This window comes from Parambassis ranga, chromosome 14 (assembly GCF_900634625.1).
Source record: "Parambassis ranga chromosome 14, fParRan2.1, whole genome shotgun sequence".
Classification (NCBI taxonomy): Eukaryota; Metazoa; Chordata; class Actinopteri; family Ambassidae; genus Parambassis; species Parambassis ranga.
Window position 1 is genome coordinate 5,560,671 of NC_041034.1, and position 12,129 is coordinate 5,572,799.

At 40.8% G+C, this 12,129-nt stretch overlaps 1 protein-coding gene and 1 long non-coding RNA gene across 2 annotated transcripts; one reads left to right on the forward strand and one right to left on the reverse strand.

Annotated features, from left to right (window-relative positions):
* Positions 1-230: 230 nt before the first annotated feature.
* Positions 231-2,225, reverse strand: LOC114446724 (uncharacterized). The gene is made up of 3 exons (XR_003671775.1): positions 1,059-2,225; positions 897-972; positions 231-546 (listed from the first exon to the last, which is right to left on the reverse strand). It is a non-coding gene; the product is annotated as an uncharacterized LOC114446724 (long non-coding RNA).
* Positions 2,226-6,980: 4,755 nt separating this feature from the next.
* LOC114446464 (uncharacterized) lies at positions 6,981-10,965 on the forward strand. The gene is made up of 3 exons (XM_028422108.1): positions 6,981-7,092; positions 9,917-10,850; positions 10,961-10,965. Exons 1-3 carry the CDS (start codon positions 7,021-7,023, stop codon positions 10,963-10,965), a joined length of 1,011 nt encoding a protein of 336 aa, XP_028277909.1. The 5' UTR covers positions 6,981-7,020.
* Positions 10,966-12,129: the final 1,164 nt, after the last annotated feature.

A 12,129-nucleotide genomic window follows, 5' to 3' on the forward strand; every position in this document is an offset into this window, starting at 1 on the left:
ATAAAGACAAAACAGAAAAACAATAACCTAAACATAATCTACTGTGTTTTTTTCTCTCTCATTGCTCAAATGCAATTCAATATTAGGTAAATTAAAACAAACTGAAATGTACCCATTCATAAATTATTCACTTCTTTGGGCAGACAAGAAGCCCAGATTGACTAATGACTAAATTGTGTGCACCTAAAGAAAAGTGTGATGTTGGTAAGTTCAGGACCCAGGCGCAGACAACCGTTCAAAAACAAAAGGAACTTTATTCCAAACAGGAAAACTCAAGTAGTCCAAAAACAGGGAGAAGAAAAGGCGAGCAACTGCAAACAGTGCTGAGGTCTAAGGCAAAAACAAATCACTAGGCAGGCAAACAAGAGGGATGTTGAGAATCGTGACCTCTGATGCTGATTTGAATTTGCCTGATTGACCACGGCAGGGCTTCGGTCAGAAAGCTCACGGGACATCAGATGAGTTTAGAACCTTTACTGCAGGACTTTCTGGATACAGCGGTGCATTTTGATACAGAGCAATACAGTGCACTGTAGAGGGCAGTTTCTGAAATATATTTAAAACTAAGGACTGTTTTAGCATTGCATACTGCTTAAATGAACAGTAAATAATAACTTCACAGTAAATAAAATACATTCAAATAAGGATTAACTATCCCATAGTCACATGTGCTGTTTCCACCTTTAACCACATAACATAAATATGTAGCTAAAATTAAGCTTGAGGCTAACAGCCATATAAACACTGAATTAGCTTAGCTTGCTAAATCGCGATTATGCTAACAGGCAAACCGGACCCCTTAAAGAGTACAAACATACGCTATGGGGAAACTACGCTAACAGAGGAGGTAAGTAACATGTACTAATTCATCTCACATCAGTGGGAACATAACTTACATCGTCAGTGACTGCTGTACCGTTGTAAACATGAAATGGAGAACGTGAGGAAAGCAGAAGGAACTGCATAAACTCCCTTTCAAAATAAAAGAATGATACGTTCGCTACTTTAAACACATCTAACTTGAAGAATTCTTAACAAGGGAAGAAACAAAGGCAAACCATGAGAGTGAGGGTAATCCAAGGGAGGGCGAGACAACACGAGACCAAGGTGAAATGAGGAGGTGAACACTGCAGAGGAACGCAGGGGAGACTAGACACATCACGGGGAAACAGCGACAAAGATCCAACAAAGACAAAGGAGAGCACAAGATTTAAGTAGGGTAGGAGGACGAGACACAGGTGGACACAATCGGGGAGGAGGGAGCCATGAGGAAGTAACACACCCACACAGGAAGAACAGGGAGCACAGGACTACAAAACACACTAAGAACACAAGAGGAGGGAATACAAGATGACACTGTGAGCACATGAGGGAGATCAAGGGAAAAACACAGACAACCAGGACTAGAGACTAAGACGAAGCACAAGACGACACAAAGACTACCGGTACATGAGGGATGGCAGAGCTAAGGGAGGAGGCTAGAGGAGGAGAGAGGAAAGGACTGAGGAGCTGAGAACAAGAGGGAGGAAGAACAGCAGAGAAGTCAGGAGGAGCAGAGAAGACAAGAGGACGACAGAAGGGTGAAGAGAGGAAACAAAGGATGAGGAAGGAAGATGCAAAATAATCTCAAAATAATAATAAATAACAGGAAGAATAAACAATATGAAAACAAAACAAGAATCAAACACAGGATCATAACAACCTGATGTTAGATTGTATAATCTGTCATTTGAAAGTTAGCCAATCATTGGAGGAGAACAACATTGAGTCTAGAGTGGGCCACTATAGGGAATATTCTCCCACACCATTTCGCCCCATGTGTGTGATATCCCAACATTTCAAAGATAAAAGGGAAGACGTAAATCCAGTCATTAAACATTCTTGTGAGGTCTGGGAAAAGGTTCAGAAAATTCACAAACTTTCATGTCATAAACAGTCGTATGCCTCTCTTTGGCTAAGTCCAGAAGTACTAATAAGGAAGCAGAAAGTATTTTGGAAACGGTGGCTAGATCATGGAATACACACAACAAGTGACCTTTACAAGGATGGTATATTTATGACATTCAAAGAATTAGTGCAAAAGTACAACCTGCAGGAAAAAGGAGATTTTTAGAAATATTTGCAAATCAAACACTGCATTACTAAAAAGTTCCAATCAGATGAAGTAGGTAACCCAGTTGTTGTCTGTCTATAAAACCCCCTTAATCGTAGGGCGTCAATATTTTACAAAAACTTAATTAACTCACTGTTAGTTGACTAACTGTAACTGTTTTTTATTAGCATCCTCTCTGTTCACTTGACTTCCACAGCCTGCCTCATGACACACAGACCTGTCCATAGCTGCTTCTGGACTGAAAATGTAAATTAACTACACATTGTCCATTTCAATTTTAAGATGATTATTTTAACCTGTTTAGATATCCTTTGCAATGGAAGTGAAATATATATATTCGGTGCATGAGTACTTTTACTTTTAATACTTTAAGTACATTTACAAGTAAGTACTTCAGACTTTTACTTAAGTAGGATTGTTGATGTAGCACTTCTACTTATACTTGAGTATATAATTTGCTGGGTAATTGTACTTTTACTTAAGTACCAAACTTCAGTACTTCCTCCACCACTGGTTTTACGCACAAGCCTCACTTGTGGACTTCGGGCCCTCATGCCACCCTCATGGAGTCTGTTTCTGACAGTCTGAGCAGAAACATGCATATTAGTGGCCTGCTGGAGGTCATGTTGCAGGGTTCTGGCAGTGCTCCTCCTGCTCCTCCTTGCATGAAGGAGGAGGTAGTGGTCCTGCTGCTGGGTTGTTGCCCTCGTACTGTCCCCCCATACTTTTCTCCAATTTTCTTAAGACATAAAACAACTTAAAGTGCCTTCTATGAGTACACGACGCAGGGTAAGGTCTTATTAACATAATACTTACAGACAGCTATTCCCAGACGACTGAAAAACACATAGCAGGATCTCTTAACACTGTGGAAACTTTCAACTTAAGCCTTGTGGGAAAATCTCAAAACTCAAACTTAGAATTCTGTCTAACTCTAGAGGGCAGCACAAATGTAGTGTAATGTTTTCTTATCTGGCTGTGAAGTCCATAAATGAAGATCGGGAGGCAGCTTCTCTAGTCAGAGTTTATTCTTTTAATTACATGCCGACATCCTGCTTCACACCTAATGCATGTCGCACAAATCAATGGGCAGCACTATATACTACACGTAGTAGCTACTACTAAAACATGTTAACATGTATTCATTCCAAACATCATTGTTACCCAAGAGTAGCTGTATTGTATGTGTACATTTAAGTAATTGAAAATCTATTCTTGAAAAATGTGGATCAGACTCGCCATAAAAGAAATAAAAAATGGGATTCTTCTTTGTCATTGTAACGCGTAGAACTGTTGCTAAGCAACAACTTCGAAAATAACGATGACACCGATGACACAACATACCAACTGTGACATCATAGTGGATCAAAGGCAAACCTGTTATGACTCAATTTTGTTGAAAGCAAATGTTGTTCCTGGTTCCAGCACACTGAACACGGATTTTAATCATCCACAGCAACCAGTGTCAGAATTGATTGACGAGGACTTCTCTTGAAATAATTAGGACTTAATCCCTAAGGATAATATTACCAACCATATTCTTTTTTTTATGTTCCAGGAAAAGCATTTTAAGGAAATGAAAACTGATATGGACTCCACCACTGGGTGTATTGACGATATTGTCAATGCTTTTGTGTGTGATTGGGAAGAAACTTCTCAGAATATTTCTGAGTTAAAAGAACTAGTTTTCAGCTGGAACGACAAATATGGCAAGGATGTGGCATTGGAGATGACCCAACAATATCTTCAAAAGTGTTTTGCTGGGCAGAAAATGTTTTGTGAGTATTTTAAGGATCTTGTGGAAGTTAACATATCTGAAACAAGGGTTTCCAAGGCTAAAAAAGTCAGGAAACTCAAGCGGACCTTGAAAAGCTGTGAATCATCTTCACCACGGAGCACACCTAAAGAGAAGGGGGCCACAGAGGAGGATCAGTGGTCTCAGTCTTCCATAACACTCTCTTCAAGTTTGTCTCGGTCACACGAGACTGAAGAAGAGTACACTGAAAGTGAAGAAGCTCAGAAAAAGGGCAAGAAAAAGGTCTTCAGAAGAGTTAAGGGGGCATTTAAGAAAAGTTTTAGCAAAAAGCTTGCCCCTGTATCATCACACAGTGACGACCATACCCCTGAAACAAGGGTTTCCAAGGCTAAAAAAGTCAGGAAACTCAAGCGGACCTTGACAAGCTGTAAGTCATCTTCACCACAGAGCACACCTGAAGAGAAGGGGGACACAGAGGTGAATGCATGTTCTCAGTCTTCCATAACACTCTCTTCAAGTTCCTCCTGGTCCCACAAGACTGAAAAAGAGTGCACTGAAAGTGAAGAAGCTCAGAAAAAGGGCAAGAAAAAGGTCTTCAGAAGAGTTACGGGGGCATTTAAAAAACGTTTTAGCACCAAGGTTGTCCCTGTAACATCAGACAGTGACGACCATGCCCCTGAAACAAGGGTTTCCAAGGCTAAAAAAGTCAGGAAACTCAAACGGACCTTGAAAAGCTGTAAGTCATCTTCACCACAGAGCACACCTGAAGAAAAGGGGGACACAGAGGAGGATAAGTGGTCTCAGTCTTCCATAACACTCTCTTCAAGTTCCTCCTGGTCCCACGAGACTGAAAAAGAGTGCACTGAAAGTGAAGAAGCTCAGAAAAAGGGCAAGAAAAAGGTCTTCAGAAGAGTTACGGGGGCATTTAAAAAACGTTTTAGCACCAAGGTTGTCCCTGTAACATCAGACAGTGACGACCATGCCCCTGAAACAAGGGTTTCCAAGGCTAAAAAAGTCAGGAAACTCAAACGGACCTTGAAAAGCTGTAAGTCATCTTCACCACAGAGCACACCTGAAGAAAAGGGGGACACAGAGGAGGATAAGTGGTCTCAGTCTTCCATAACACTCTCTTCAAGTTCCTCCTGGTCCCACGAGACTGAAAAAGAGTGCACTGAAAGTGAAGAAGCTCAGAAAAAGGGCAAGAAAAAGGTCTTCAGAAGAGTTACGGGGGCATTTAAAAAACGTTTTAGCAACAAGGTTGTCCCTGTAACATCAGACAGTGACGACCATGCCCCTGAAACAAGGGTTTCCAAGGCTAAAAAAGTCAGGAAACTCAAGCGGACCTTGAAAAGCTGTAAGTCATCTTCACCACAGAGCACACCTGAAGAAAAGGGGGACACAGAGGAGGATAAGTGGTCTCTGTCTTCCATAACACTCTCTTCAAGTTCCTCCTGGTCCCACAAGACTGAAAAAGAGTGCACTGAAAGTGAAGGAGCTCCTAAAAAGGATAAGAAAAAATTCTTCAGAAGAGTTAAGGGGGCATTTAAAAACAATTTTAGCAACAAGGTTGTCCCTGTAACATCAGACAGTGACGACCATGCCCCTGAAACAAGGGTTTCTAAGGCTAAAAAAGTCAGGAAACTCAAGCGGACCTTGACAAGCTGTAAGTCATCTTCACCACACAGCACACCTGAAGAGAAGGGGGACACAGAGGAGGACAAGTTGTCTCAGTCTTCTTTTGGCTCAGAAGAAGAAGTATGCTCCGTGTCAAAGCCGAGTCTTCCTGAGAGTCGGTCTACTGAAAAAGTAGAACAGAGCTTGGTGAGCAAGACCAGGAGGTTTCCATCTCGTGTCTTCTGCCGGCTTTTCACCATCTCATGTAACATCTGGAAATTGGCAACAACTTTTTCTTTCTCTTTGTGTTGTGTTCTTTTTGTCATTTTCTTCATTGTCCTTTCACTCTTCCTTCCACTTTACTGTTTTTCACATTTATTTTTTAAATTAACTGTTATTCTAAAAAGGATTCAATAATTTCTTTTTACCTCAAAATTCAACTCAAACTACACAGTAAAATCGTTTCAAAAAGGTATCTTTTTGAAACTTTGGAAATTTATTAAAAATAAAAAACAAAACTATAACATGCAAGTATTCACAGCAATTGCCATAATGTGGCCAATGTAGGTGTGCTTAACTTGTCTCTCAAGGAGAGTTGAGGTTGTAATCGCTGCTAAAGGTGCATCAACAAACTATTGAGCATCTCTGTGAATACATGTTTACATGTTATTTAGTTTTACTTTTAATAAATTAGGTATTGAGTGTAAACTTTTGAGGTTAAAAACAAATTTCATTTTGTAGTAAGGCTGTAACACAAGAAAATAAAGACAAAACAGAAAAACAATAACCTAAATATAATCTACTGTGTTTTTTTCTCTCTCATTGCTCAAATGCAATTCAATATTAGGTAAATTAAAACAAACTGAAATGTACCCATTCATAAATTATTCACTTCCTTTGGGCAGGCAAGAAGCCCAGATTGACTAATGACTAAATTGTGTGCACCTAAAGAAAAGTGTGATGTTGGTAAGTTCAGGACCCAGGCGCAGACAACCGTTCAAAAACAAAAGGAACTTTATTCCAAACAGGAAAACTCAAGTAGTCCAAAAACAGGGAGAAGAAAAGGCGAGCAACTGCAAACAGTGCTGAGGTCTAAGGCAAAAACAAATCACTAGGCAGGCAAACAAGAGGGATGTTGAGAATCGTGACCTCTGATGCTGATTTGAATTTGCCTGATTGACCACGGCAGGGCTTCGGTCAGAAAGCTCACGGGACATCAGATGAGTTTAGAACCTTTACTGCAGGACTTTCTGGATACAGCGGTGCATTTTGATACAGAGCAATACAGTGCACTGTAGAGGGCAGTTTCTGAAATATATTTAAAACTAAGGACTGTTTTAGCATTGCATACTGCTTAAATGAACAGTAAATAATAACTTCACAGTAAATAAAATACATTCAAATAAGGATTAACTATCCCATAGTCACATGTGCTGTTTCCACCTTTAACCACATAACATAAATATGTAGCTAAAATTAAGCTTGAGGCTAACAGCCATATAAACACTGAATTAGCTTAGCTTGCTAAATCGCGATTATGCTAACAGGCAAACCGGACCCCTTAAAGAGTACAAACATACGCTATGGGGAAACTACGCTAACAGAGGAGGTAAGTAACATGTACTAATTCATCTCACATCAGTGGGAACATAACTTACATCGTCAGTGACTGCTGTACCGTTGTAAACATGAAATGGAGAACGTGAGGAAAGCAGAAGGAACTGCATAAACTCCCTTTCAAAATAAAAGAATGATACGTTCGCTACTTTAAACACATCTAACTTGAAGAATTCTTAACAAGGGAAGAAACAAAGGCAAACCATGAGAGTGAGGGTAATCCAAGGGAGGGCGAGACAACACGAGACCAAGGTGAAATGAGGAGGTGAACACTGCAGAGGAACGCAGGGGAGACTAGACACATCACGGGGAAACAGCGACAAAGATCCAACAAAGACAAAGGAGAGCACAAGATTTAAGTAGGGTAGGAGGACGAGACACAGGTGGACACAATCGGGGAGGAGGGAGCCATGAGGAAGTAACACACCCACACAGGAAGAACAGGGAGCACAGGACTACAAAACACACTAAGAACACAAGAGGAGGGAATACAAGATGACACTGTGAGCACATGAGGGAGATCAAGGGAAAAACACAGACAACCAGGACTAGAGACTAAGACGAAGCACAAGACGACACAAAGACTACCGGTACATGAGGGATGGCAGAGCTAAGGGAGGAGGCTAGAGGAGGAGAGAGGAAAGGACTGAGGAGCTGAGAACAAGAGGGAGGAAGAACAGCAGAGAAGTCAGGAGGAGCAGAGAAGACAAGAGGACGACAGAAGGGTGAAGAGAGGAAACAAAGGATGAGGAAGGAAGATGCAAAATAATCTCAAAATAATAATAAATAACAGGAAGAATAAACAATATGAAAACAAAACAAGAATCAAACACAGGATCATAACAACCTGATGTTAGATTGTATAATCTGTCATTTGAAAGTTAGCCAATCATTGGAGGAGAACAACATTGAGTCTAGAGTGGGCCACTATAGGGAATATTCTCCCACACCATTTCGCCCCATGTGTGTGATATCCCAACATTTCAAAGATAAAAGGGAAGACGTAAATCCAGTCATTAAACATTCTTGTGAGGTCTGGGAAAAGGTTCAGAAAATTCACAAACTTTCATGTCATAAACAGTCGTATGCCTCTCTTTGGCTAAGTCCAGAAGTACTAATAAGGAAGCAGAAAGTATTTTGGAAACGGTGGCTAGATCATGGAATACACACAACAAGTGACCTTTACAAGGATGGTATATTTATGACATTCAAAGAATTAGTGCAAAAGTACAACCTGCAGGAAAAAGGAGATTTTTAGAAATATTTGCAAATCAAACACTGCATTACTAAAAAGTTCCAATCAGATGAAGTAGGTAACCCAGTTGTTGTCTGTCTATAAAACCCCCTTAATCGTAGGGCGTCAATATTTTACAAAAACTTAATTAACTCACTGTTAGTTGACTAACTGTAACTGTTTTTTATTAGCATCCTCTCTGTTCACTTGACTTCCACAGCCTGCCTCATGACACACAGACCTGTCCATAGCTGCTTCTGGACTGAAAATGTAAATTAACTACACATTGTCCATTTCAATTTTAAGATGATTATTTTAACCTGTTTAGATATCCTTTGCAATGGAAGTGAAATATATATATTCGGTGCATGAGTACTTTTACTTTTAATACTTTAAGTACATTTACAAGTAAGTACTTCAGACTTTTACTTAAGTAGGATTGTTGATGTAGCACTTCTACTTATACTTGAGTATATAATTTGCTGGGTAATTGTACTTTTACTTAAGTACCAAACTTCAGTACTTCCTCCACCACTGGTTTTACGCACAAGCCTCACTTGTGGACTTCGGGCCCTCATGCCACCCTCATGGAGTCTGTTTCTGACAGTCTGAGCAGAAACATGCATATTAGTGGCCTGCTGGAGGTCATGTTGCAGGGTTCTGGCAGTGCTCCTCCTGCTCCTCCTTGCATGAAGGAGGAGGTAGTGGTCCTGCTGCTGGGTTGTTGCCCTCGTACTGTCCCCCCATACTTTTCTCCAATTTTCTTAAGACATAAAACAACTTAAAGTGCCTTCTATGAGTACACGACGCAGGGTAAGGTCTTATTAACATAATACTTACAGACAGCTATTCCCAGACGACTGAAAAACACATAGCAGGATCTCTTAACACTGTGGAAACTTTCAACTTAAGCCTTGTGGGAAAATCTCAAAACTCAAACTTAGAATTCTGTCTAACTCTAGAGGGCAGCACAAATGTAGTGTAATGTTTTCTTATCTGGCTGTGAAGTCCATAAATGAAGATCGGGAGGCAGCTTCTCTAGTCAGAGTTTATTCTTTTAATTACATGCCGACATCCTGCTTCACACCTAATGCATGTCGCACAAATCAATGGGCAGCACTATATACTACACGTAGTAGCTACTACTAAAACATGTTAACATGTATTCATTCCAAACATCATTGTTACCCAAGAGTAGCTGTATTGTATGTGTACATTTAAGTAATTGAAAATCTATTCTTGAAAAATGTGGATCAGACTCGCCATAAAAGAAATAAAAAATGGGATTCTTCTTTGTCATTGTAACGCGTAGAACTGTTGCTAAGCAACAACTTCGAAAATAACGATGACACCGATGACACAACATACCAACTGTGACATCATAGTGGATCAAAGGCAAACCTGTTATGACTCAATTTTGTTGAAAGCAAATGTTGTTCCTGGTTCCAGCACACTGAACACGGATTTTAATCATCCACAGCAACCAGTGTCAGAATTGATTGACGAGGACTTCTCTTGAAATAATTAGGACTTAATCCCTAAGGATAATATTACCAACCATATTCTTTTTTTTATGTTCCAGGAAAAGCATTTTAAGGAAATGAAAACTGATATGGACTCCACCACTGGGTGTATTGACGATATTGTCAATGCTTTTGTGTGTGATTGGGAAGAAACTTCTCAGAATATTTCTGAGTTAAAAGAACTAGTTTTCAGCTGGAACGACAAATATGGCAAGGATGTGGCATTGGAGATGACCCAACAATATCTTCAAAAGTGTTTTGCTGGGCAGAAAATGTTTTGTGAGTATTTTAAGGATCTTGTGGAAGTTAACATATCTGAAACAAGGGTTTCCAAGGCTAAAAAAGTCAGGAAACTCAAGCGGACCTTGAAAAGCTGTGAATCATCTTCACCACGGAGCACACCTAAAGAGAAGGGGGCCACAGAGGAGGATCAGTGGTCTCAGTCTTCCATAACACTCTCTTCAAGTTTGTCTCGGTCACACGAGACTGAAGAAGAGTACACTGAAAGTGAAGAAGCTCAGAAAAAGGGCAAGAAAAAGGTCTTCAGAAGAGTTAAGGGGGCATTTAAGAAAAGTTTTAGCAAAAAGCTTGCCCCTGTATCATCACACAGTGACGACCATACCCCTGAAACAAGGGTTTCCAAGGCTAAAAAAGTCAGGAAACTCAAGCGGACCTTGACAAGCTGTAAGTCATCTTCACCACAGAGCACACCTGAAGAGAAGGGGGACACAGAGGTGAATGCATGTTCTCAGTCTTCCATAACACTCTCTTCAAGTTCCTCCTGGTCCCACAAGACTGAAAAAGAGTGCACTGAAAGTGAAGAAGCTCAGAAAAAGGGCAAGAAAAAGGTCTTCAGAAGAGTTACGGGGGCATTTAAAAAACGTTTTAGCACCAAGGTTGTCCCTGTAACATCAGACAGTGACGACCATGCCCCTGAAACAAGGGTTTCCAAGGCTAAAAAAGTCAGGAAACTCAAACGGACCTTGAAAAGCTGTAAGTCATCTTCACCACAGAGCACACCTGAAGAAAAGGGGGACACAGAGGAGGATAAGTGGTCTCTGTCTTCCTTAACACTCTCTTCAAGTTCCTCCCGGTCCCACGAGACTGAAAAAGAGTGCACTGAAAGTGAAGAAGCTCAGAAAAAGGGCAAGAAAAAATTCTTCAGTAGAGTTAAGGGGGCATTTAAAAAACGTTTTAGCAACAAGGTTGTCCCTGTAACATCAGACAGTGATGACCATGCCCCTGAAACATTGGTTTCCAAGGCTAAAAAAGTCAGGAAACTCAAGCAGACCTTGAAAAGCTGTAAGTCATCTTCACCACAGAGCACACCTGAAGAAAAGGGGGACACAGAGGAGGATAAGTGGTCTCTGTCTTCCATAACACTCTCTTCAAGTTCCTCCTGGTCCCACAAGACTGAAAAAGAGTGCACTGAAAGTGAACAAGCTCAGAAAAAGGGCAAGAAAAAGGTCTTCAGAAGAGTTACGGGGGCATTTAAAAAACGTTTTAGCACCAAGGTTGTCCCTGTAACATCAGACAGTGACGACCATGCCCCTGAAACAAGGGTTTCCAAGGCTAAAAAAGTCAGGAAACTCAAACGGACCTTGAAAAGCTGTAAGTCATCTTCACCACAGAGCACACCTGAAGAAAAGGGGGACACAGAGGAGGATAAGTGGTCTCAGTCTTCCATAACACTCTCTTCAAGTTCCTCCTGGTCCCACGAGACTGAAAAAGAGTGCACTGAAAGTGAAGAAGCTCAGAAAAAGGGCAAGAAAAAGGTCTTCAGAAGAGTTACGGGGGCATTTAAAAAACGTTTTAGCAACAAGGTTGTCCCTGTAACATCAGACAGTGACGACCATGCCCCTGAAACAAGGGTTTCCAAGGCTAAAAAAGTCAGGAAACTCAAACGGACCTTGAAAAGCTGTAAGTCATCTTCACCACAGAGCACACCTGAAGAAAAGGGGGACACAGAGGAGGATAAGTGGTCTCTGTCTTCCATAACACTCTCTTCAAGTTCCTCCTGGTCCCACAAGACTGAAAAAGAGTGCACTGAAAGTGAAGGAGCTCCTAAAAAGGATAAGAAAAAATTCTTCAGAAGAGTTAAGGGGGCATTTAAAAACAATTTTAGCAACAAGGTTGTCCCTGTAACATCAGACAGTGACGACCATGCCCCTGAAACAAGGGTTTCTAAGGCTAAAAAAGTCAGGAAACTCAAGCGGACCTTGACAAGCTGTAAGTCATCTTCACCACACAGCACACCTGAAGAGAAGGGGGA